This window comes from Nyctibius grandis, chromosome 14 (genome assembly GCF_013368605.1).
Source record: "Nyctibius grandis isolate bNycGra1 chromosome 14, bNycGra1.pri, whole genome shotgun sequence".
Classification (NCBI taxonomy): domain Eukaryota; kingdom Metazoa; phylum Chordata; class Aves; order Nyctibiiformes; family Nyctibiidae; genus Nyctibius; species Nyctibius grandis.
The window spans coordinates 5522571-5549334 of NC_090671.1; the positions used below are offsets into that span (position 1 = coordinate 5522571).

Genomic DNA, 26764 nt, shown 5'->3' on the forward strand with positions numbered 1-26764 from the left:
CTTGTTAAATATTCCTAACCCTTACTATTCCTGTGCTACTGAGAGGTATGGGAGGAAGACTTTGTCTGCATTCCTTAGCTTTAGAGTTGCTGTTTGTCAGTTCTTAGTCCTGTGCCTGGCACGGAAACGGCAGTAATCCCCTCTGGGCAAAGGTCTGAGATCTGTGCAGAATCTGTCAGCAATCATCAGTATAAATGTGGGATACATGGGAGTGTTGCTTAGGCTTTGGGTATCAGACCTGACCAGAGAGGAATGAAATCATTGTGAATTGATTATCTTCATTCATTTTGTACTGACTGAGAGTTTAGCCAGTTGCTGATGGTACTGTGTATTTTGTTCTGTCCCCTCTGAAGCTTTGTCCATTTGTTCAGCTGCTACAGGAGTCTAGGTACACTAAGATTGCATCATCAGTACTCTAATACTCAGCTTTGTAGATCACTGCTGGTTTTATTACATCACTAGCTGTGTGAGGTGAGATTTTGGCAAAAGCCAACAAGTTTAAGGACAAAGCAGGTGGGACCAGATTCACAAAGAAAAATCAAAGAATGTACTATATGTTTTACTCCTTTAATGTCAGTAATTCTCCTGTTACCTTCAAGATATTACTAACCAGAACTAACAAAACTTCATTTTTTTACTATAGGTCAGCATAATGTTTTGGTAATAAATCCTCTCTGTGTGAACTGAAGAATCTATATCCGTATTGGCTTTTAGTGCTTTAGGAACAATATCTGGAACAGACTGATGGTTCTCATGTGCTCAGACTAGTGCAGCTTTTATTCATTTAGGAGTAAATGTCATAAAACAAATAGATAGCCTCAAAGCAAAGAGAAAGAATTAAATGTTTTTGTGAAAGCTTCTGCTGTTTCCTGTAGCTCAGTCACTCTTGACGGCAGTTTTCTAAAGTAGTTAAACGTGACAAGTTCTCTGACAGATGCTTTGTCCCTATTGATCTGTCTTTATAGTTCTGTTTATTTCTGTGCTCTTGTAGGAAGAGGCACACTTAATCTCATGTTCTAAAAGGATAGATGAGAGCTTTGGCAGACAGAAGACTTCGATGAAGCCTAAGGCTTATTTCACTTTATTTACCTGTAAATTAACCATGAACCAAAGTAATATCTTACAATACTGCAGACCTGCTCAGGTTTACAGCTCTTGTTTTGATGTTCTCGATCTGCCAGAATTACTTGAATTTTGAATTCTACTTCTGGTATAGAACCAAGTCATTAGCAGCTGGATACTCATTAGTGGGAAACATTGCCTGCAAAACAAAGGAGAGGGTGTGTAAATGAAAACAGCTTCTATTGTCTTTTGAAGATAGGTGGCTTTCTTTAAAGTATTTGTAATTATACAGAAGGCAACTGGATTTTGTGACCTCAATTATGTAAATTGCATTTAAAGAATATTTTCTGCTCAAGAGAGGGTGTTCGGATTCAAAAACAATTTTCATAATCTTTTCCTTTTCTTTAGTTTCATATTATTACCTTGTTTTCTACTGTTGTGTTGTGCAATTTTTGTATAGTTTTTGCCTGTTTTTTGCTCTTGCAATTGAAAAGCAACATTTTAAGAAGTAGTCACTCTGTGAGTTGATCTGTCGGCTCCCATCATATAGAAGTCATCTATTGTTTTAAGATGTTGAGTATAGGTGGAAGCGTTGATCTCTATATGGGTGTTTCAGTGCTTATTATCATTAATCTTAGTTACTTTTAAATGCTATCACAGGGGAAATATTTACATGGGCACCTACTGAGAAACTGGCACCATTTTGATAAGATGGATTGGTTGCAAAAAAAGATTCTTCAAGTACAGATGCATCAACATGTGCCTCTATGAATTATGCATATCACTTCATTTTTGTGTTGAACTGTGTCATGAATTTCCTCAGTCTTGCAGAGTTTTTGTTTGCTTTGTTTGTTTTTCTTCACAGTAAGACGTGTATGTATAAGGAGATGCATTCTTGGATACATTTTTGAAACTGAAAACAAACAAACAAACAAAACCCTTCCTGACTGCAGGTCCATGCCTGCAGTGGAACATAGCTGTTATTTACCGTAGCCCTTAGCAATACTGCAAAACTATTTAGGAGGAGAGGTATGAAGAGAATGCTCTTCAGAATGTAAAAACAACCCTACTGGGTTAGCCCAAAGCTTAGCTGGTCTGGTATGCCACTGAGAGTGACCAAAGCACAGAATCACAGAATCAATCAGGTTGGAAGAGACCTCTGGGATCATCGAGTCCAACCATTGCCCTGACACCACCCTGTCAACTAGACCATGGCACTAAGTGCCATGTCCAGTCTTTTCTTAAACACATCCATAGATGGTGACTCCACCACCTCCCTGGGCAGCCCCTTCCAATGTCTAATGACCCTTTCTGAGAAGAAATTCTTCCTAATGTCCAACCTGAACCTCCCCTGGCAAAGCTTGAGGCTGTGTCCTCTTGTCCTATCACTAGTTGCCTGGGAGAAGAGGCCGACTCCCACTCCACTACAATCTCCCTTCAGGTAGTTGTAGACTGCAATAAGGTCACCTCTGAGCCTCCTCTTCTCCAGACTAAACAACCCCAGCTCCCTCAGCCGTTCCTCATAGGTCAGACCCTCCAGACCCTTCACCAGCTTGGTCACCCTCCTCTGGACTTGCTCCAACACCTCAACATCTTTCTTGAAGTGCGGAGCCCAGAACTGGACACAGTACTCAAGGTGCGGCCTCACCAGTGCTGAGTACAGAGGGACGATCACTTCCCTAGACCGGCTGGCTACACTATTCCTAATAGAGGCCAGGATGCCATTGGCCTTCTTGGCCACCTGGGCACACTGCTGGCTCATGTTTAGCCGGCTGTCGATCAGCACCCCCAGGTCTCTTTCCGCCGGGCCGCTTTCTAACCACTCTTCCCCCAGCCTGTACAGCTGCATGGGGTTGTTGTGGCCAAAGTGTAAGACCCAGCACTTGTTCTTGTTGAACCTCATGCCGGTGGTCTCGGCCCATCTATCTAACCTGTCCAGATCCCTCTGTAGGGCCTTCCTACCCTCCAGCAGATCGACTCTCCCACCCAGCTTGGTGTCATCTGCAAATTTGCTGAGGGTGCACTCAATCCCTACATCTAGATCATCTATAAAGATATTGAACAGCACCGGCCCCAGAACTGAGCCCTGGGGAACACCGCTAGTGACCGGCCGCCAGTTGGACTTTGTCCCATTCATCACCACTCTCTGGGCTTGGCCATCCAGCCAGTTTTTAACCCATTTAAGAGTCCACCCATCCAAGCCCCGGGCAGCCAGTTTGTCCAGGAGGATGCTGTGGGAGACAGTGTCGAATGCCTTACTGAAGTCTAGATAGACTACATCCACAGCCCTGCCCTCATCTACTAAGCGGGTCACTTGGTCATAGAAGGTGACCAGGTTGGTCAAGCAGGACCTGCCTTTCATGAATCCATGTTGGCTGGCCCCGATGCCCCGATTGTCCTGCATGTGCCGTGTAATGGCACTCAGGATGATCTGTTCCATCACCTTGCCTGGCACCGAGGTCAGGCTGACAGGCCTATAGTTCCCTGGATCGTCCTTCCGGCCCTTCTTGTAGATGGGCATTACATTTGCTAATTTCCAGTCAGCTGGAACTTCTCCAGTTAACCAGGACTGCCGGTAGATAATCGAGAGTGGTTTGGCAAGTTCCTTTGCCAGTTCCTTCGTTACTCTGGGGTGAAAATGCCTAAGCAGATGCCTAGGGAGGAATATAAGGACAAGGAAGCATATCTGTTGCTTTCCCTGAATACTTCCTTTTTCTGTTTTTTAGCTGAAGGACTCTCTGAAGTAGATGTGGTTTCAGATTCGCTGGTCACCACTGAGTGTCCTGCTTTGCTTTGAGCATTATAAACTTTCAGGCTCCAAGCAACTCAGTGTCAAAGCCTTCCATATCTTAACTACTTAATAGGTGACCCGCTGTGTTTGTTTTGAAATTTCCATGTGTATGTGCATTGGCGTGCAGAACTTCATTGGAGTACGTACTGAAGTGCAGAGTGATCAGGAGTAGGTACCTGGTAGTGGTGGAAGGTCGTGTTTCCTTCCATAGCCAACACCAGTCGCAAGAAGACTCAGAAGCAAAATATTTGGAGTTTAAGGGATTAGTTCATCCTGCCGTAGTTTTGCGTCAAATTTGAAGTGTCAGGTGTTTGTCCTCTTCTACTTTTTTTTTATCTCACCGGTGTGCTTGTTCCTCTTCTGGAGCTGTTACTAGTCTTACCAAAAAAGAAAAAAAATCTGAAGAGTCATAGGTAGCTAGCAGAAACTTTATCTTCAAATTGGGAATGGCTGTGAGAAAGTAACTGTTGATCTTAGCATCTTTAATTTTATCTGTTACTGTAATTACATTATACAGAGAGTACTACATAAAAACACATTATTTAACTCTGAACAGTTCTCTTTATACACCCCATCAAAAGTAATCTTTAAAGTTTCTAGCATTTTCTTCTGCTAGACCTCAACATAGGATGAATAAGAAGAGGACCACAGATTGCAAAGCATCTTTAGTAATTTCTGTCCCATTAGTAGCCTCCATGAGTAGCCTCAAAAGCATGCGATTCCTCTGAAGTTTTGATCCTTTCATTCAGTGTTGAAGAGTTTGAACGCTAGTGTAAAGGACGAATGATGTTTAGCAGTTAAGTGAGTTTTAGAATGTTTTTCTAGTTGAAGAAAAAAAAGGTATTTATAAAGGGATTGGTAGGATCCATATGTGTTTGATTGCACATCAGATGTGTTTTGTAAGTGAAAGGAGAAGTGGCTGATGTGCAAATTTAACAAAAGCTCAGTCAAGCAGAAGAGTTTCTAACACTTGCAAAATGTTTCAGGAAAAATTACTCTCCAAGAGACTTGTGCACTATCACTACTATATAAATGTAAACGTTACTTGGTTCATTTTTCTCTAATTTCGGTGTATTAGTCACTATATTACTACTGATAGTTCTAATAATAAGATATGTAATAAGGAACTAGCACCAGCGAAGGTAAGCCCTGTCTGCAGTGTCAACAGGAGCAAAAAGACAAACAGTTCGTTTTATAACAAGGAGACAAGACCAGTGCACAGCAAGTTATCGGTTGAGTAATACGACCACTTTCTGACAATATCCGTAACGGATGTTTGTTTTTAAGTGATATCCGGAAGCTGAGAAAGTGATAAAGGTGTGTGGTTATCCAGCAGTGTGCCTGCTCTGTACATACCTTTATTTCCTGGCTGAAGTTCTGTATGATGCTGTCTTTGTAATGACAATCCCAAAGGTAGACAAAATGATGAAATGTTTCTCTTGTAACTTCATTATCTAACTTTATTATAGTGGTTTCCTTTTCTGAGGGGAGGTTCTCACTTCGATAGCATCCTTGTCCTTTATTTAAAAAAGAAAAATTAAAAAATGGCTAAGTGGGTGAAGTGAACTTTAAAGTTAATGCAAGTTTGAAATACCAGCTCTTATGGGAAGCTGGTTTAGGCACTTCTGTGCATGGCTCACTATCACAGTCACTTCCATCTGCACACTTAAAGGAATAATCTTTGTAGTGTACATGCAGGACTTTTGATATATAAAGTGATTAAATTCTTCATGCTGTATTTTGGAGTTACATTCATAGATGGTTGGCAGGTTTTTTGTCCATTTGATTTCTAGCACAAAAGCATAACCCTAGTTTGACTCTAAATGATGAATAAGTAGCCCTGTAATCCTGCCTGTGCTACAGGATGCTGCAAAGGATATAGTGTTACCTTTTTTTTTAATCACAGTTTTGGATTTGTCTGTCTTGCCTACATGATTTGGCATGAGAAACATCTGACCTTTTTTATCTTACGAAGATAAGGCTCATTTAACCTTCTCATCTAATCTTGGGCCAGATGGAGAGCTGAAACAGTTTTCAGGATAAACACATTACTGGACTGATTGTGATTAAATATAGGAATCTAATAGAAAGGGCAGGATGAATGAAGAATGTACTATAATTTGCAATAGGCTATTTGAAATGATTAATTTAAAAAAGAATAATTGTGGATGGTCTTCCCTGAGTCTTCAGCAACTGAATACGAGTTTCAGTAAGTGTAAAGGTAATTATTGCATTGTACAGTTCATTTGTGTGATACTAAAATGCTTATTTCAGTGCTATCCAGTGGTTAATTAGTGTGCAAGACTTAACACACCTGTGATCGTGTACGTACATTTCAAGCTGCTAGAAGCCATGCATTGCTAAATATTTTACATAAAACTTGAAAAAATTCATTTTGTAGCTAGTTCAGAGCAGCAATTAAAGTGACTTTAGAAAGAAAAAATAATTGTATTTCATTACTTAATATTCAATACTTAACAAAACATCTCTCTTCAGCTGCTCACAGAGCATCTCTGTTATATAGGAGGTAACAAAAGCTGTCGACCTTCTGAATCAAAAATAGTTTCTTCAGCAGGGTTTTTCTTAGCAAAAGGTACTTAGTGTCACTACACCCAATACACCATTATCCTGATTTTCCAGGAAAAGCCACAAAGCTGTAAAGACAAGTGTTAATAACACAAGTCAAGCACTAAAATCTTGGCTACGTATCGGAGGTTTTATTAGTTTAAATAAACACATCAAGTTTAACCAGAACAGGTTTGTACAAACAAAATATAAAGGAACGTGAAAATTAATGCAAAAACTGCAAGAGAATTCACAACCTTCATTTGCAAAACTGTTTTGAGGAACAGGTTGAAGGAAGTAAATGTTACTGTATCAATGCATTGTGTGTGTGTGTGTGTATACACATTGAGATTGGCAAAAGCAACAGGTAAAGAGGACATCCCCTTTTTCACTAAGATTTTTTAAAGGTTCTGGTATTTTTTTGGTTCTTTTAAATCAGTAATAATGTCATATCTGAGTTTCTAAAACTGATTCTGCAATTCCATATTTGTGTTTTATCTTCAGATTATGTTTGACACGAGTATTTTTCCATTTCAGAGGCATTCTATAAGTGGACCAATCTCAGCTTCAAAACCCCTTGCTACGCTGGCAGACAAAAGACCAAGCTATGCTGAAATCCCTGTTCAAGGTATTGATTCAAGTTCATTTAAACTTTGTTTTTAGCAATGCTGTTAATACTTTTTCTTGTATTTTACATCATTTAGTATGCAAAGTATTAACATATTATATACTTTTTATTACCGTAATATTTTCATAGAATCATAGAATATTTTGAGTTCAAGTTTTTATTACTTGTGTTTCATCACACATGGTGGCATATCATAAAGAGACTTTTTTGAATTTTCAACAAAACCATGATTGTATCTTGATAACTTGGCATTATTCTGGTAGTTTTTAATGTGTGCATAAACTGAGATTACCTGCAAAATCCATACAAGATGATTTCAGGGTCATGTCTTGCCAACTGTCTTACAAATATTAAAAATACCCACCTCTGGGGTTACATTAGGTATTGTGTGGTTGGGGTTTTTTTTCCCCCAAAATGAAACAAGGATGGTGGTTGGCATTGCATTGCATGTGAATAACAAAATATAAACTTATTAAGTATTGAATCTTCAGGAGCCAGATGAAAAAATTGAATGGAATTGAGTGTTGATTTATCTGTTTCCCAATATTTCCCTGTCCTGTGAACTTTGCTTTGTCTCTCAAAACACTGTTCACAATGTGCTCTTCCTGTGAGAATGAATGGCTATCATGTGTTGGGTGTAGCTCTCTGATTTATGCCTGCTTTAGGGGTTGTTTTTTTTGTAGATGTTTCTCAAGATAATCCCCATATGACTCCAGGCTGAATGTTTCCTCTCAATTTGGTATTCCCGAGGTCTGATGCTTTCTGAAGGGTTGAGGGTTTTTTTTTGTAGCACTTCATAATAGTCTGTATGTGCCAGATTTCCTTCTTGCTTTTCTTGAATGCATATTGAGGTTATTTGTACATTGCAGCTGGAGTTTTAATTTTAGAAACTTCGATATTTTTAGGAATATTGAAATGCCTTTCCAAGAAGATAGTTTAGGATTCTTTACTTGTTACAGAGCTCATGGGTAGACATAAGCTTAAACACAAAATGAGTGGTATGCTTTATATAGTTTTTCTGGTTTTGTTAGTCAGTTAATGCAGGAGCAGGACTGCATTCCGATAGAGAATGTGCCAGACAGAATTCCTGGTTACAACTGCATATATTTTTTTTAAGTGTCTTTGTAGCAATGTATATTTCTTATGTCCCATTTTCAACTGATGAACGGGGTTTCACTTTTTTTAATCCTCATTCTTCACGGTTTTTTGTATTCAAATTACTGCCTTCTAAGTGTTTCTACATAGGAGTATGTAAACCTTTTGTTTACAGTCTAAAGGTTTTATTTGAAGGAAGATTTCTACAGTAGGAAATAGTTTTGATTTGATGCTACAGAAAATGAATTTTGTTGTAGTTTCATTTTACTCATTGGCAGTAGGCAGAACTAATCTTTCCCTACAATATGTAAAGGCACCTTTTTGACCCTACTGCATGGGGAAAGTAAAAAAAAAAAAAAAGCATGTTTTGTTTAAAAAATAAAAAACCAACCCAACAAACCAAAGTGGGGGGAAATCACATGAGGGACAAAGCAATCTGCTTTACCAATCCACATTGTGAATGGCATGTTGAATATTTTTGGCCGTGTGCTAAATGGGGATTCCTTGCTCAGCCTTTTGGTTTAACAATTCGTTTTTTATAGACTAGGGCAAATGGATTAGTAAGAGGCCTTAGGGAAAAAGGATTAAGAAGGTCATGATGTATTCTTAGTGGGCTTTATTGGTAATGAGCAAATTTAGGCCTTCTCTTTCACACAGATAAAATCAGTTGCACTCACTAAAACAGCCAAACTCAGGCACTGGTAGACAATATTCGTGACTCATACCTAAATGTCTTACATTTAACTGGAATCTTCGTTAATTGTGTTCTGTCTTCTTTTTCTTTCTCCAGACCATTTGTTGAGGACATCTTCTACCAGCAGGCCAGCATCTTTGCCAAGAGTACCGGCTATGGAAAGTGCCAAATCTATTTCTGGTAATAACCATGTTTTTTAGATTATTAGTAAAATTAAGAACTCTCATTTAAACTCTGTACTTACAGATCTATTTTACTTTTTCAAGAGACAACTTTGGTCTTCAGACCATCAAGCTCTTGTCAAAAAACTCTATTTGGATATTTGGAATAACGTACTTTTCAGTGTTTAAGTCTTCTATTGAAGTATATGGGGAAAGAAACTGAAGTCCAATGGTAAAATAATATTCCATTTTATTCCATCAAGTGGAACTGAAGAGGGTTTTTTTTAATTGCACGTGTAGTGTCCTTACTGTTGCATATACAGATTTGCACCAACGTACCAGATGAATGAGTATGAATCATGCATGTAACAGGTGATGTCTGTCATCTTTCCTTGTATTACACATAATTTTGGTGTGCACGATATATGTGAGGAAAGAAAACTGTTCCTGGCTGTTACTTTTCACTGCTTGCATGTAGGATTTTTTTTTTTTGAACGAGGCAGAGAAGCATATTATCCTTCTCTAATTAAGCAATTCCATTTTTGTTTGTGGAAAGAGTTATTGTCAATGGTTTAAAATAGGAGGATTGTTCTCTTTAGGTAACAGATGCATCACTATACATTGTCTAATGCATATAGATGTTTTTGCATATTACCTAGCAGAACTTCTACCCATTTGGTGGGACAAAAGAATGTTTGCAGTTAATAATTTTAAAATAGTCCATTTTGTGACTGGCATAACCTAGAAATATTTTTCAGTATTACTCATAGTGGTGGTTGTACATTTGGTGTTAACTTTGAATTTTTAAAAAAATAGAGTTGCTAAATAGAAGTTTATGTAGAGTGTTAGTTTAGTATCAAGCTGATGTCTCACTATCAGCAGGGGCTTCTAAAAACAAATCTTTAAGATTTATAGCACAAATAGAAAAAAACACCTATATTTGAGTAGATGGTTTCAAGAAGAAATTGTGGTTTAGATCATTTTGATTGGTCCTAAAAAAAAAAAAATCTACCCAAAATTGTTTTTTCCCAACTTCTTGTGTCTGGTATTTATAAAGTAATGTACTTGTCCCAAGTCATTAGAAAATAAGTCTCTGATATATGTGGAGAGTTATATCTTTGATTTGCACAAACATAAACAATGGTGACTATTTAGGTATAAGAGGCAAACCTCATACTTTGAACTGGAAACTCTTCCGTGTAGAGAAAACATAACCGTTCCAATTTTGGTTTTACAGAGTATAATGCTTGTGCTTTCATTTGAAAGAAAAATTGTTTGTCTTTTGATAAAATGAAGCAAGCTCTGTGGAATGTGGCTGAATGGTCTCAGGTCAATCTTTGATTTGCTTGCTAATGATATTTAATTAATGTCCAGAGCATCACGTAGATGTCAATTCTTGATTAAAATTAAGTGGAAATAAAGCAGATCTCTCTCAATTGTTTCGGTTTTGTTTTTCTTTTTTTCTTAACTACTCGAGGCTCAGCATGGACTAGGAACTACATGGACTAGGGAAAAATTAAATGTTTTGGTGTTAAAATTCCTTCTCATTCCTAAAATCCTTCAAATGGAAGTAGAGATATTGCTTTAATATACATTCATCAAATTTTCTTTGCTTCAAGATACAGGCTTGATCATAAATGTTGGTAGTGCATCAAATCCTTGATATTTCCCAAGTGGAAAGTATCAAGAAAAATGTTGAAGCCTAGTATTGTATATGGGTTTCCATACACTGTTTCTGAACTAATGTTTTCAGAAAGCAAGAATGAGTTTGAAAGGTTTTATGTTTGCAAATGATAAATATATGGGCATTTTCCCACTCAGTGTCTCGAAGAAGTAGTGAAGAAATCAAACGGGATATCAGTGCACCTGATGGAGCACCTCCAGCATCTCTCATGGCAATGGGTACCACCTCACCACAGCTGTCACTCTCATCTTCTCCGACAGCATCAGTCACCCCTACAACCAGGAGTCGAATAAGGTAAAAACCCTTTTTCTGGTGCACTGGAATGTGTTAATTTCATAGGTATCTGTCTGCATATGTCTCGTATACAACGTTGGCACTAAGACTGCAGATTCTACTGCTACCCATACAATAATGATCTCCAACAGTCTTTGACAGCTTCAGAAAGTGTTTTCTGCAGCTCAGTGTATGTTTTAAAAGTTAGACCAGAAGTTAGGCTTTTTAGAGCTTATGAGGTCAATACCAAATCTTTGTGCTCCCCTAGAAAACCAAGCTAAGTCATGTCACTAAATAATAGCATCGTATCAATTCAAAATACCATGAAGCCAAATTCAGGAAATGAGCTTACGGCATGTTGAACAAATCTTTCAGAGTAGCTTGTACCCAGGGAGACCGCATGGTAAACCTTAACTTTTGTAATCGCAGCTGAAGACAAAAAGCAGCATGACTAGGTCTTAATTCCAGACACTGCCAAGTCTTCTAAATAGCCATGAGTGAATGGGCCTGGGTGATTTGTTCTGCAGATGAAATCATAGTGCAAGTCTAAGTAACAAATGGCCAGGCAACCCCCTTTTGTTAGTAAGATAAAAACATAAGTCTGTGATAAATTTAAAACTTTTCCTATCTGTAGTGTTATCAGTCAAAGGACTTCAAAGTATTTAAGCCTCATGATATGCAAGTGAAGTGTGTACTTAGCCCTGCTTCATAGATTGGGAAAATGGCAGGCAAAGGTTAAATGACTTTCTCAAGACCATTTAACACAGAGCTTCCTGACACAGCTTTTGTACAGCAGAAATACTAAAGCCTTAATGTTCTGAGACATTTGCAATATGTCATAATTACATTATAAAATCCTGAAGTTATTTACAGCTATGGGTGCTATTGAAAATTATTTCCCTATAATCAGCTGAGGCATGCCTCAGCACTGCTCTCCTTTCACTGTGCAGAAATGAAATTGAGTTTGGATTGGAGGGTACTTTACCAGCAGTAATTAATATTGTGTGTGTTAGCACCACAGTTTACACGGAGTACATCTGGAAATAAAAAAAAAGACTAAACCACATATATATGAACTTTGAACTCTTAATATATAATATTGCATTGATGACAGCCTGCAGACTGTAGCAAATTGCATAGCATTTCATGGTAAAATTGTACAGTTATAATTACGATAATCATTACTACGCTGCCCGACCATTGACTGCAATGCTAAGCACTACAAGAAGACTTAGCAGTGGACTCTGCAGCAGTGGGTGCACAGTGATGAGCACGCTCTTTGGAACCATCCTCAGAATGTTGCTGCTGGATGTTATTATGTGATCAGGTTTCTCTTTTGTCTCCTACCTTTTCTGAAAGTTGTTATAAAATAAACAGTTATTGCTATAGTTCACTAAAACAAATATTTGCAGTTTACTTCCCTCTTCTAGTTGAAACTTCATTGGCTCTTTGATATGGAATACCATTGACCTAATATACTAACTTGTAAGGTTTATATGTCAAACCACTTCTCAATCACCAATGAAAAAAATACACCAGTCTGACTTGTTGAAATATGTACTGATTCAAGACTGAAGTACAGAATTTCTTGAAGCATCGTTCTGGCTGTGTGGTACCTATGAAGTTTAGATACAGTAACGTATGCAGATAATTTATGTCATATTTAAAATACACAATTGGCAACTTCCTTGTCATGTTAAATCTCTCTGAGATTAGCAGTTAGGTTTGAAGGCTCATACTGCTATCTTTCATGCTCAAAGGCACTTACTGTTTCCTGTTTATTGTTCTGCTGTGCATATATTTTCATGGATGTTTCAAATGTTGTCTCTTTCTAAGCAACTTTGAGATCTTGCCATCTGTATTTCGGTGAAGACTGGACATGCAAATTGCAGAACATATACTTAAGATTAGTGCCTTAGAACATTTTGTTGTATGTTGGCACGTGTTCTCTTCTTTTATGTGTTGAGTGACAGATGCTGATACATGGAACAGTCTCTGGTGTTCGTTAGTAGCACACAGGCACGAAGAAATCCACATTCCCTGGATGCTTTCTTTTCCCCTAGCAGGACCTAGAGAATTGCTACCTATAAATCTGCAGCAGAGAATCCATTGAAAATACTATGTATTTCCACATTCCACCCCTCTTCCCAGTCACCAAATGGGCTGTAAAGAACAAAGAGTTGAAGATTTAAGAGTGAATGTATACAATCTATATGTCTTTTCTGGAAATATCCAGGAGGAGTAACTTAGGGTATCGTATTTGTGGATGTTGTGAGAATCTTGCTTACATCTTCATAGAACTCTTTTAAAAATGGCAGATGAGGAAATCTTTGCAGTATGGATTCACTGACAGCGATCTTATTTTAATCTTCCAGAAGGAAATTACTAAAAATAAGAACATCTGGTGGCACGTTTTATGTCCAGTAACTAAGCTCCATAATGGTGTAATACTTAGTCTTTTTGTCAGAGACTGTTCACTACAGTATCTGTTGAAATACTGAATCATGTAACTAGGCCACCACAAAAGTATTATCCTCTGTAATACATAGTAAATATGTGTATTTACTATGTAAATAATACTAGTAAAGAGGTGCTTGTAATGTAAGACTCATGTGAAAAACTGGCCAGCCCAGATATGTTCGTTCTTTTCTTACCCAATCTTTCCTTAAAGTAAAAATGACTTAAGAGAGCTTGACAGACTGGAAGTGAAATTAATTGATAATTTTTATTGGTAATTGAACATTTTTATTTGAAAAAGGTGAATCATTACTGTGCCAGTATATCAAATGGCAGATCCGCCTAGTTAGATCTCCCCCCTCTTTTTTAAGAACTCCAGATCTCAGGCAAATGTTCTGTTAATAATGGCATGCTGCTAATATGCAAACTTGTTGTTTCAAGGTGACATTTGTAATCAGCCATGAGATGCAAAAGAGATAGCATCAGTTTATTTTTTTTCTAAATACAAAATAAAGTCACTTGAGTTAGCTTAATGGTTCAAGCTGGAACTTGTATGTTGTGAGTTTAATTTTCTGAACTCTTAGAAAAAATATCGAGATTGAAAAGTCTAGAAAAAAAAAGTTTAATTTAAAGGGAAAAGAAGGATGATTTGCTAATGAAAGAATTACTCCAAACTAACTCTTGAATCTCTGCAGGAATTTTTCTGTGTCCTGTTTTTCAGTCAGTAGTGCCATGCCCCACTGCTTTCACTGTGACAATAATTTGTCCTTTTTTAAGCTTGTACAATATGCATTTCTGTTGCAAAAGATACGTTACAAGGTGTAAGTTGCACTTTTGCCTTGTTCCTAGGGAAGAGAGGAAAGATCCCTTGTCTGCCCTAGCAAGAGAATATGGAGGATCCAAGAGAAATGCCTTGCTGAAGTGGTGCCAGAAAAAAACAGAAGGCTATCAGGTAACTGTAGAGCTGTTTAACGTAGCATACTTGTAGCTGCAACACATCAGAATGTGCCAATGGCAGGAACCAGGCTGCTCCACAGTTGACTGCATAGATTGCAATGGCACTGGTATGTACTGTACTCTCGCCTTGGAACACATGCTACGAGTCCTAACCTAACTCGTGTTAATAGCTCTTTAGTCACTTTGCTCCACCTTGATAATAGTGTGAGGTTGTTGTTTTTTTTTCTTAAGGGGGCAGCTGACCTCCTATTGAGGCACTTTAAAACAGCCTTTTACAGATTGCACTTTGGAAACTGTAACTGAAACTTTAGCAACTTAAGGTTTAAGTTAATGTTTCCCAAAGGCAGTTAGAGTACCGCTTCTCGGATTTCAGAGATTTTTTTTTGATAGGTAATTAGTCTAGTTTTATTTGGATCTTTCAATGTGCTCCCATTTAGTCTCTATTTACGGACAGTTTGTTTTGTGAAGGTTGCATTGTCTTGCATTTTGAACTTGGCTTTCTACTGCGGTTCCAGACTTTTTTTTTTTTCAGTTAGTCCAAATGTTATCAGAAGCCAAAAGGACTAACAAGATAACTATCCGGAGTTCTCCTGATTACATTATTTTTCCAAAAGAATAGTGGCTTCAGCAAACTAAACCAGGATGTTAATAGTCTGACCATGATGTATTTGTTTGGTTAGCTTGTATTGAAAGTGTTTCGAGTTCCCAACACAATCCTCAGTTTAAAAACTTTACTCTTTCCATGACTTGAGACTCACAATGCGGGAGGAAGTTGAGAGCCACATAACAGGATGATCGCCCATCCATAGGAAAAGTCGTCTTTCAGTACAATGGACAGGCTTGTGATATAGGCCCTCCCCCCCTTCCTGTGGCACGTCTAGTACTAAACTGTGCTATTTCTGAGAAGAAGCTTCTGTGTGGAAAGAGGCTTTCTCCTTCCCCCCGTTTTTAAAAAAGCAGGATGTTATATTTCTTTATAAATCCACTAAAACTGAATGCAAAAATATTTTCCCATATTGTCTTGAAATGAAAGGTGAATTTGAGAGCTTCCTTATCTGGTTAGGAAAAGTAATAGAAAGTATTCCAAACTTTTCATTCTATAGTTGTGTGCGCATGCAAGAGCATGCTTTTGTTGATACAGATTGCTGCTTGTAATTACTTGAGTCTTATAAACACTAGTAGAAGAATAGGTTTTGAGCCTTACTGTACTTGCTTTAGCAAGTGTAATATGGTTGTCTGCTTGTGTTGCTACTGAGAAACCATAGGATATCGCATCTATAGAACCAATGCATGCCTTCCTTTATATTTATTTTAGGTTATATTAAGTTAGTTTTTGGAGAAGGATGTCTTTTGCTTTAGGCACATTCATTTTTCATTTCTTTGTTGTACAGAATTTGATTATTTTCAGCATCCCCTGAAATTCAGTTCTGGTTGAACACCATGTTAGTGGTGTTCTTATGTTTTAAACATATCTGGCATTGTATTTGTTGTGCATAGTGCTTATCCAGCTTTCTGGCATCTCAGCGATGTTATCAATAAGGATCTTTTTTTTTTTTTTAATTGAAGCTTCGCTTAGTTTTTTAATTTATGTGGATTCAAAACTGAGAAGCAGTAAACAAGCATTAGAATAATGAACCTCTCCCTCCTTCATTCAATCCTGCTTAAGGTACTCTAGCTCTCTTCCTACTTCCCTGTCACCCAAATATTGACAGGGTACCTTTTCTTACCTCCGGCTCCTCCTAGTGTCTTATACTCTGCCACAGTTCCCTTTTATCCCCAGCATTTCCCATCCTTCTACTTTTCTTCTGTACCACTGTTTGCTTTTGTTTGGCTTACCATCTGGGCAAGAGCCAGCACGTGCTTTTTAGAGCTCCCTGCATGCTGACTGACCAGGTGTCTGCTGTCTCTGAGCTGCTGTGTGAGCCATGCAAAACAGAGAAGTCCTAAATATCCCAGCCTTTTCCTCTGCAGGAGTAGCAGTAGGTCCACTTTCTATTTAGTCACCAATTTCTGTCCTGTTACAAATTTAAATTAATGCTAGCTGTTATTTGTTTAGTTACAAATATAACAGGTTAAAGGAAAAATACTTGCAAATTGAGTCTGTAACAAGTTCTAAAATGACCTGGAAGAATTTAACAATTATTTGGAAACAAGGAAAAGAAAAAGGAAGTCTCAGAAGGCTTTTGTTTCAGAATAATTATTTTGTTAATTTTGTCCTATTGTCATTGTACGGTTTTCTTGATTTATTCAAGCAAATTTGGGAGGGAATATATTAATAGATCTCTTGAAATGTAGTCGTGAAACAATACTTAACTGTGTTCAAAATCTGGTATCTTTTAAAGAATACTTCAGTAAAAAAATAAGGTTAAAATAGCCAATGAAAATAAGAGAAATCCTTACCAACGTAAAAAATCATATGGCTTTTTCTTTTAACTATATTGTTGTTTTTAATATACCTGCTGTCTGAGTGTTGTTTGCAAGCAGAATTTCTCCTTGAAGCTTAGGTTTGGAGAATGGTGATCTGCAGAAGGTCGTTGCAAAACTAACAGCAGGCAGGTTCTGTATGAACTTTCGTCTAGATCCTGTTCGGTCTAGACAGTATTGCACTCACTAAATTACTGAGTTTAATTATATTCAGGGCTGAACAGAAAGTCAGCCATGAAAGAGGACAGTTGCTCTCAAGATAAGAGTGGTTTTTTAAGCATATAAATAAAGGAGGAGCGAATCACCTTCAGTTTTCAGATGAACAGGCACAAAATACTTGAAATTTGATCGTGTGTTAGCTTTACTCAGGATCTGACATACTGATCCAGAGCACAGCGCCAAGTGCTGCATTTTCCAGAGAGAAGAGAATTCTCCTGGCTCCTTTAAAATATGTGCAGTGTCATAAAACTGTCATAAATTCCAGATATCTTCAAAGCATAAAGTAATCCCGTCCAGCTGCTATGGAGCATTTACCCTAGCTGGAACACAGCTACTTTCATTTTGAGTACACAACTAATAAAAGTCCAAAAAAGGATGTGAGCATGCATGTTTTATGTAAAGAAGGGGACCAGTAAACAGGATACACACATCCTTACCCATTCTTATCTACAATATTTCAATTTATTTTCCATTTTTTGTCAGCATTCTGAGAGATAATTCACCTCCAGAAGCCTGACACCAAAAAAACAATTGTCACAAGATAGCAGCAAGAGTAGATTAATTTTTTTTTAACCTTTCTTAAGCTTTCCATGCTTCCTAATTACAGATACACCAGGAGACCTCCTTAACATAGCCTTGTAATACCTGTCCTCTAAATTATGCAATGCTGCTTTTTTCTGGAAAGATCACCTAATTTTTACCTCCTATACAGATCAAAGCTACATGTCTTGCAAAAAGTTTAAAACTTATTATTTACATGGCTGCAATAAACAATAAAATGGTTTAGTGATTGAACAGTGTGATTGAGTATGAATGTATGGGCACCTAATGCTATGCTGAATGCCCCTTGAAATCAAGCAATGCTTTCACTTGTACTCACGTAATAAGTGTAGAATAACAAAGCTAAAGGTAAAAGATGGTTCAGGTTGCTTTTTTTTTTTTTAAACTTGTTCTTATGTACACGTGTCTTTATCAACACTAAGCCTGATCATATTCTACTCAAAGTATTATATTGATTTTTAAAGCAAGCACAGAAAGAGGACAAGACTCTGCTTATGTAGGCCTGTGTTCAATAACGATCCCAGGGTGTGCTTGCTTTCCCTGGTGCTGTCTGGTTGATTCATCAAAGTAGTCAGGCTGCCAAAACACTTCTCTTCTTGGTTTAAGCTGTGATGCTTTAGCCAAATCTTGTTCAGTTAAGGAAGGACATGCTTCCTTTTTCTGTTTGGATTGGGTTCTGATACAAGAGAAATGTCAAGTTGTTAGACTTAATTACAACAAAATTTAGAATAAATTATGAAGCTGTCTGTATCTCTGTAAGTGCTTCAAACATTCATGTCTGAAGCTATTGGGTTTTTGAGAATGACTGCTCCTTTTATGGTTCTTTTTTGTGCCAAAACTGAAAAATACATGTCTTTGGTATGGAAAGAAACATTAACAATCAGTATTTAAGAGGTTTGATGGTTTGTGTTTGCCATTTACTGCCTTTTCAGAAGCTGGGAATTGAAGAGGCAGTAGTTGGGACTGCTGCTAAGTCTATTCCAGAAATACTTCTATGTTATCACCTACTGCCAGAAGTACTGATAGCCTCAGCTTTAATCCATGATTTGAGAATCAGTGAATCCTGATTCAATGGAGCAATGGATAGAAGTTATTTTGTAGTTTACCTTTCTTATTTTTTACATGGATATTCGCTGCTTTTGTGTGTGTATGTGTCTTTAAAAGCCTTTAAAAGCTTTTTAATAGTAATTTTCTGCCATGGGAAGAAGCCTGTCAAAGTCTGTACACTTAAACCTCAAATCTTGTTTTAATGGTTTAATATATTATAGTACAGGATCATATTAATGCTTTTGCTTTCTCAGCCCACTTATTTCATTAACTAATACAACAGAGACATAGACACATGTTTTTATTTTCTCTGTGTCCTAACTCATTTGTGAGCCAAACTGAGTTAGGATGTGGGAACCTCTTCTCCTTGTGCAGAGCCAAGGGATGGAGAAATAGCTGCTATGCAGTTTGCCCTGCACAAATTGTAATATACATAGTTCAGGGAGATTGAAGACAGCTGTGGATATGTCCGCTGAAGAGATAGTTAAAATAACTTTGTTCTTAGTTTATAACTATATCTTAGAAACCACGGTTTCTATAGTTGGGGTTTTTTTGGTGTTTGCAGGTTTTTTCTTAGCTGTGGAGTTTTTGGGGAGGGGAAGTAAGTTGAATCACTGGGTTATAATAGTTAATATCTGTTGCTTTTTTAAAAAAAATATTTTCACTGATTATAGAAGACTCTCAGTTAAGTTAGGATTATTGCAAAAAGCAATAGGAGAGAATTTCAAAATTAGCACTGCACTGGTTAAAACCACTTTAAAATAGTGAATTCTAGAAAAGTCATAGGTTGGAACAGACCTGAGATTGGTGGTATGCAGAGCCCTGCTAAGCAGTCTAGAATGTTTCTAGTGAGGGATATTCCTCCACTTCTCTGAGCAACCTATTCCAATGCTTCATTGTTTCATGGTGAAGACTTTTTTACTTATATCCAGACAGAATTTCCCTGGAAAGAAATTATGCCTGTTGTGTCTTGTCCTGTCACCATCTGTCCTTGTGCACAGAGTACCTCCATCTTCTCTGTAACTGCCTTTTAGGCTTTGGAAGACTCTGATTACATCTCTCCTGAATCTTCTTTAGTCTGAACCAAATTCCTTCAACTTTTCTTCCCCTGTCAAGTTCTCCAACCATCTAATCATCTTGGTATCTCTGCTGGACCCTTTTTTGTTCTTCAATGACTCTGTTGAACTGGGGGGACCAAAGCTCTACACGGTATTCCGAGTGTAGACTGACAAGGGCCCAGCAGAGTGTAAGATTCCCACCCCTCGGTCTGCTGGCTGTACTCTTCGTGATGCAGCTCAGGATACGGTTTGCCTTCTTCACTGCAAGGATGCACTTCTGGTTCATGTTCAACTCCAGTTCATTTACTGTTTAACCACTATTGTATTTCAGCCTAAGCTGATGGATTGTTTTGTTCCTATTACATTTCAACCTTGCTTCAGGAAGAATCTTGCTTACTCTTTTTTTTCTATGTGAGCGCAAGGGAATACTTGTTTTGTGGTGACTGCTCTTACTCTGCACTTTGCAGTTTAATAGGAGCTTGAGTCATGCTTGAAATGTTTTTTGGTTGTGGATCCATCAGGGTGGATCTTTTTTTCCCCTCTTTGTCATGACTGTAGAATGGACTATAGAATTTGGTCTGTTTGATTTTGTAAAATGTGATATTCTTATCTCTATCTCCAGAAAAGCCTTACAGAATTTTATCTCATGTTTTTTATTTCTGGTCAGAAAGTGACTTCCATGGATCTTTTTATGACAACAGCCTGTTTCTTAACTCCTTTTGTTAGACTTGCCTTTTTAAAAAAAATCTCTCCCAAATACTAGAGGTGACTTCACTCCCATCCTAAGTATTAAACATTAATAGGCAAGGACTGATAAATCTCCTTGTAGTTCACCTATCTCTAGAAAGGCTTATTCCTCATTTGACAATTTATCTGAAAGTATGTCCTTCAATTGCTTTAATACTTTGTGGTCTGAAATGGCTTGAAGAAAAATTCCGGATTAGATTCCAGCAGAATTCTCTCAATAGAGCCAATTACTTAATAAAAGCAGTAACAAAGAAGAAATTATGTCAGAGATTTTAGGCTGATGTTCTGTTTACCGTCAATTCTTTGAGAAATAAGAGCTTAATGCAAGATTGATTTCATTATACTGACCAAGCTTTTTCAAAAAACCACAAGTAGTTAAAAGCATTTGGGAAATAAAATTGCGCTGAATTTAAATGTGCCAGTTATGTGCTCAAAGCCCTACATAAAAAATTAAATTTTCAGTTTAAATGACAATCTGTCCAGTTTCTAGATTTGTTTTTCAGTGTCTGACCAATATTATACTTTTTTAGTCTGAGAGGTAATAATAATTCATAATGCTCAGAGCAATTGGAAACAGAAACCAGTCCCTTTTAATTGTTTCCTTCCGTTGTATTTAATTCAGCTTCTCTGGATACATTAAGATTCTTGGATGATGGGTTTGTTTTCTGCTTGTTGTCTTAATAATAAAAGCTGGACCCTACAGGAAGATTTAGAAAAATAGGTTATTCCAAGTTCTTTTTGAGAACCAACCGAACTTGTAGGTTAACTTAATTTTAAGTGTCCCTTTTTTCCAATGTTTATATTCAAAATTCAAGATTCTATGGATGCTACTAAGATTTAAAGTGAAATTTTTAGTTTATACAATTATAATGTTTAAGGAAAGATGATTTTTCTCTTGTTTTAGTTTCACTTACCATTTTCAGCACAACTTCATCCTGTTTTTCTTGCTCACGTGTTGGGGTGAGGGAATATACGTGTAAAACTATGAAAAATGTCTCTAGATTTTGGAGGCGAGCACTCCTGGTCTTTAAATCACGTGAAGAGTTCTGTCTTCAGCCCCACTTGTTCTATAGGTCTATTTTCTAGTGCATCCAGACTGTTTTGATACCTTGCAATTTCTTTCTTCTTATATTCTGAGCATAAGTCTTCCTCCTTCATCCACAGGGTCAAACCTCAGGTACAGGTTCAGATGATCTCATACACATCGCTGCAGCATCCTGTTTTCTGATTTTGATTAATGCATTCTTGCCTGTTGGTGTCCATCCTGACTGTTGCGAAGATCACTATTCCAGCTCATTGCTTTAACAGTATTGCATCGTTTGCTTCTCCTTTCTCTGTGCTCTCTCATTTCCAATATAAGCTATTGTTCTCACTTTGAAGGCTGTGTACCCTTCCATCCCTCTTTCAGCACTGAGATCTCATCTGTGCTTCAGCGATGCTGGTGTTTAGGCTCAATCTTAAATTTTCAAATAAATATTGCTATGTTTCCTCTGAAATGTGTGGAGCAACCTGGGAGAGAAAAAAGACATTGTAAGCTCTGTGAGGCAAGGTGCTATCAAACTTTACTTGTACGGTGACTGGTGACTGGCTTTAATGGACTCCTGGTGTATGGTAAATGGAGTGTATTCTGCGATAATATGAACTCAACAGGTACTTGTTGAAACTATATCCTGCATTAAGTCACTAGATTGGAAACTGGTGTGTTAGAAACCATTAATTGGATTCAGCAATGCCTCAGCATTCCTCCTCACTTCAATATCGAATGTCATATCCATCCTTATAGCCCTGAGAGTTAAAAATTTGCTAATGCTCTTCAGTAGCTTTAACTAGTACAATTTTTTTTAATAGTTTGGCTTGATGCATGCGTGTATGTCTGAGCAGATCTGTGTTTAACTTAACTGTGACAATGCCAATGTACATCTTTCTCCTCCCCTTCCCACATCACTTGGCCATCCTGGGGAAGGAAGAATATTTCAGCCATGGGGTGAAATCCAGGACCGAGTTTTTCTCCCTCAGTAGATTGTGTAGCAAAGCAAACATGATCATTCACATTTGATTTTTATAACTAGCTTGCCACAGATGACTGTGAAAAGAAATAGCCCCTCTCCCTACCTTTATCCATCTTACTGATCCAGAAGTGATCTGAGGCATTACTGGTTACAGGGAAAGAACTTTTCAAAAAGTAACTTTGTAAACAGACACGAGTAGGAGTTTATTTGCTTTAACAATCTGATATTTTTCCCTTTTTTTTTCTTAAAGCCTTGTAGGATGTGTTGCATTTGTTTGCCTAATTTAAGTAACATTGAACAAGTTTTAACCAAGCATTAATTTAAATCCAATTTCCTGTCTCTCTTGAGGAGAAAGGAGGGAGAGCTTCATTTTTTTTTTGCTTTTGCTTTTAAATTTTCCCACCCCTGTGGCTTGAGGAAGCTGTGTGAAGAACATGTTCCCACAGACTGGGGGTCTCCAACAATGCCATTTCCGCTTGCAGGCAGGCAGCAGGACGGCAGGCGAGGCTCGGACCACTGCCCTGGGCATTGTGAGCCCGAGCACGTACGCTTACGTCACCAGAGCTTGAACCTGCTTTTGGTGGACTTTGTATAAAAAGTGCTAAAGCTGAGCAGGAAATGGAGATTTCCCTCACATTCTTCTAGAAATTGCCTTTAGTTTTGTTTTTTTCCTCTGTTGGAGGGGGTTGTTTTCAATTTGTAATCCAAATCAATGGTTTGACAAGAAATACAGCTGCCTTCGTTCCCAGCCTGTGTGGCACAGTAACACTGATCCCGGGTGGATTTTTCTGCATTAGGAATGGCAAGTTTTAGTGTCTTGTCAAAGACAGGTGATGACTATTAAATTGCTGTCAGGTGAAAGTTTGACTTGTGTGATTGTGTTTCTGCAACTCTGTGACTGGAGGTTATAGTTCCTGCTGCATTAGAATTTTAAAAACTAAGTAGGAGAGCTGGTTAGCTTCTGCTTAAGCCCAATTAAGTGAGTTAGATATTAAAACATATTTATATTTCTTCATAAAGGTCCAAAAGATAAACTGTGAGTTGTTCTTACTGGTTGCTTCTTAATTAAAGTTTAGACTGACTGCTCTCTGTTTAGCCTCTTTACCATTGTTTGACTGACAACAGCCAAGTATACGGTAATTTAAAAGGTCACTGAGGCATCTTGTTCATAACTCTTTTGGACAGGGCTGACTCTTTTTACAGTAATATATACAGTCTCAGGAGATGCATTTACCAGTGCCACTGGGTTTCCTACTGGAATTAAAAGATCAAGAGTGCAAGACTGCATTTTTCAATTTCAGTTCCAATCCCAAAGATAATGATTCCCTGCCACTGTCTGTTAAATCTGTTGAAACATCTTTATTTCCAACTGAAACTTAATTTTTGTTTGTGATCTTGTTTATATAAGTTTCTGTATAGAAATGGTTTGTTTAGAAGAGAAAATACTTGTCCTTGTCAGTTAGAAATTTTGTCTGGATATATTAACTCTGTAGAAGCAGAAAAGTAAAATCTTACATTGAGATACTACCACATGGTCTGTTTCAGGGATTTTAGGCATACATCTCTAACTCGTTTGCTTTTCTATCTTGGTGCGTACAGCTGTACCAGATCTATACTATTACCCTCCCTAGCACAACATTTTACACCTTTTAACACACACGTTTCGCACTTTGGGGGAAGGGGGGGAAGGAGCTTAATATTACCTGGAATTATATACAAGATAACTGACTTCCTTATAGCTAATTTTTTTTGTTATTCTCTGTAGTAGTCGGGTTTGGTTTCTTACCACAGAACTTCAGTATTAGGCTATTTGCTTTCTCTGATGATTTCTTCAAAGGTATTAAAAAAAAAAAAAACAAAACAAAAACCCCACCAAAAAAAAAACCCACAAGTATTGGTGGATTGGTAGAACTAATACTTGTTAGATTATTATTTTAATACTGTTTATATTTTTTTCCCCTTCAAGAATATCGACATAACAAACTTCAGCAGTAGCTGGAACGATGGCTTGGCTTTCTGTGCAGTCCTCCATACCTACCTCCCAGCCCATATTCCCTATCAAGAACTAAACAGCCAGGACAAGGTACGACGTTAAAAATCCCATTCCTGGGACTCGGGGCTATATAATTAATATGGGTTAATAAAGAAGAATGAACAAATTTGAGTTCTTAAAAATGCAATATTACTAGGAGTCATAATTGAAACACTTCAAACTACCTTGCTGCTATTCTTATAATATTCTAATATTATGAGATCATTGGGTTAAACAGAACTTTGGAACAGATACAAGAAAAAAAAAATAACAGAAGGTCATAAATTTAAGTCTGAGGCATTTAACCCAAACAGTTGGGAAGTGTTTTCAGTCTGGGTTTTGGAAGCAAGGAGTGTTTAAGCTTAAAGATTTTAAATCCATCAGATTGGTATCTTGACACATTTTGTTCATCGCTTTCAATATCACAGGGATGTTGTTTCATTCTGCTTTCTCATACTGATACGTGACTGTGATCTCTTCTCAAGTCATATGTATCAAATAAAGGTAAACTAGAAGATGTCAAGACTGCAGAGTAATCTGTATGTATTCTAGAGTGCTATAGCTGTTCCCTACTGGTGTGTCATCTGGAGAAGTATTATTAATGATAATTCCTAAAAAAAAATACAATAATATTTAATTAACACATGAAGAGATTTTTTTGTTTATACTTTTTAAAGAATAAATAATTTATTCTTTAGCATTTTGTAACTCAGTCATTCTTCACGGACAATGATTTTTCAGCATTATCTTCTGAATGAGGAATTAATAAAAATTTTCCATAATTTTTTTGGATCATATTAGCCCATGTTCACTCCTATGGCTCTTTTTAAATTACTATGATCAAATTATAGACTCCATTTGAAGCAAAAGTAACAGCATTACTATGAGCGTTCTTAACACCACTTTATTATGTTCGAAGTAGTATTTCCTTGGATTCTAACATGTTTTTATATCTCACGCAGAGGAGAAATTTCACTTTGGCTTTTCAGGCAGCTGAAAGTGTTGGCATCAAATCTACTCTGGTAAGTTTTAAATGCATACTGAATGAATTATGTCCCATTTATATGAATCAAAGTATTCTATTTTGTACTCTGAAAGATTTTGATGCTTTATATTTAAAAATAGCAGCAGATGAGCTCAGCTAGAGGTTATTGCCACTGTATCATGCTTGACTGAAAAACATAAACGATACTCCCTACCTCAGTGGCTTTTTTTTTATAAACTCACTGTAGTCAACAACTTAAGCTTACATGTTTTTTGCATTAAATAGTGATGGAGATACAGACCTGTACTCCAGCTGCTGCAGCAAAGGCAGCAGCATGATAGCCTATAGCAGATAAACTCTTAAGCTATGAAAGGAAGATTCACCAAAACTCATCTCTCAATATTATAAGAAATAATAATAAAGGCAATGGATTTGCTTGAGAATAATTTGAGAAAGAGTTATGTGATAAAGTCTTCAAGAATTCATTAATTCTTTCCTGTCTCTGACCTATCAAGCTATCTAATTTGTTCTTTTGCTCAGTATAATGAGTCAAGATTCTAACTCTTTTAAGTTTAGACTTTTAATTGGTCATCGCTATAGATAATTGAAAGTTTTTTTAATTATTCTCTATAATAAGCTTTCAAATTTTAGCTTAAAATAAGTAGTTTTTAATAGTATAGTATTTACTAGAAAAGGAAGGTTTCTGAAGGTATGGAATTGGGAGACTCCCAAGCCCTTGTGAATAATCACAAAAATTCAGCTAAAACTGCCAGTATCAGAAATTATTATGTGATACTTTTGTAACCTAAATTCTAACAAAGCTGCCATAATAAGCAGCTAGTAACTAATAAGCTAAGCTGAAGCAACTAATAATACAACAAAATCAGCCTTTTTAAAAATAACACTTTCCCTGATCCTTATCAGCACCTCTACCCCCTAGCATTGTATTTGCTGACAATGGCAGTGCAACTGTTGGGCTTCAGTACTTTGACTTAGTCAGTGATTTGAAACATGGAAGTTTCTTACCAAGTGTTGATGTAAGAACTGTATTGTGGAAAATAACTGCGGTAATTCTTACATAATTCATCTTTAGTCTAAATGTTTGCTGTCTGTCCTTTCTTTTTGTAATGTACTTAGTTGCAGATACTCTAAAAAGGCAAATTAAATCTTCTAAATGCAACTTGTAGCCATCTTAAGGATTTAGTATCTATTTACATACCTACATACGCAGTGTTTATGATGTGTTATGTTTGTGGATTTTTTCCTTGTCCATATTGTATGGCTGGAGGGTGAAAAAGGGTGTGAAAACTACTGT

The 26764-nt window shown here is 37.2% G+C and overlaps 1 protein-coding gene across 4 annotated transcripts in view; it reads left to right on the forward strand.

The window, feature by feature from the left end:
• The window catches only part of SPECC1L (sperm antigen with calponin homology and coiled-coil domains 1 like), a 70432-nt gene that overhangs the window by 35273 nt on the left and 8395 nt on the right, over positions 1–26764 (forward strand). For all 4 annotated transcript variants that reach the window (XM_068412357.1, XM_068412354.1, XM_068412355.1 and 1 more), the window contains 6 exons: positions 6956–7046; positions 8932–9015; positions 10818–10974; positions 14260–14362; positions 24399–24515; positions 25427–25486. In XM_068412357.1, coding sequence (XP_068268458.1) covers positions 6956–7046; positions 8932–9015; positions 10818–10974; positions 14260–14362; positions 24399–24515; positions 25427–25486 — 612 coding nt within the window. The remainder of the gene's footprint in view (positions 1–6955; positions 7047–8931; positions 9016–10817; positions 10975–14259; positions 14363–24398; positions 24516–25426; positions 25487–26764) is intronic.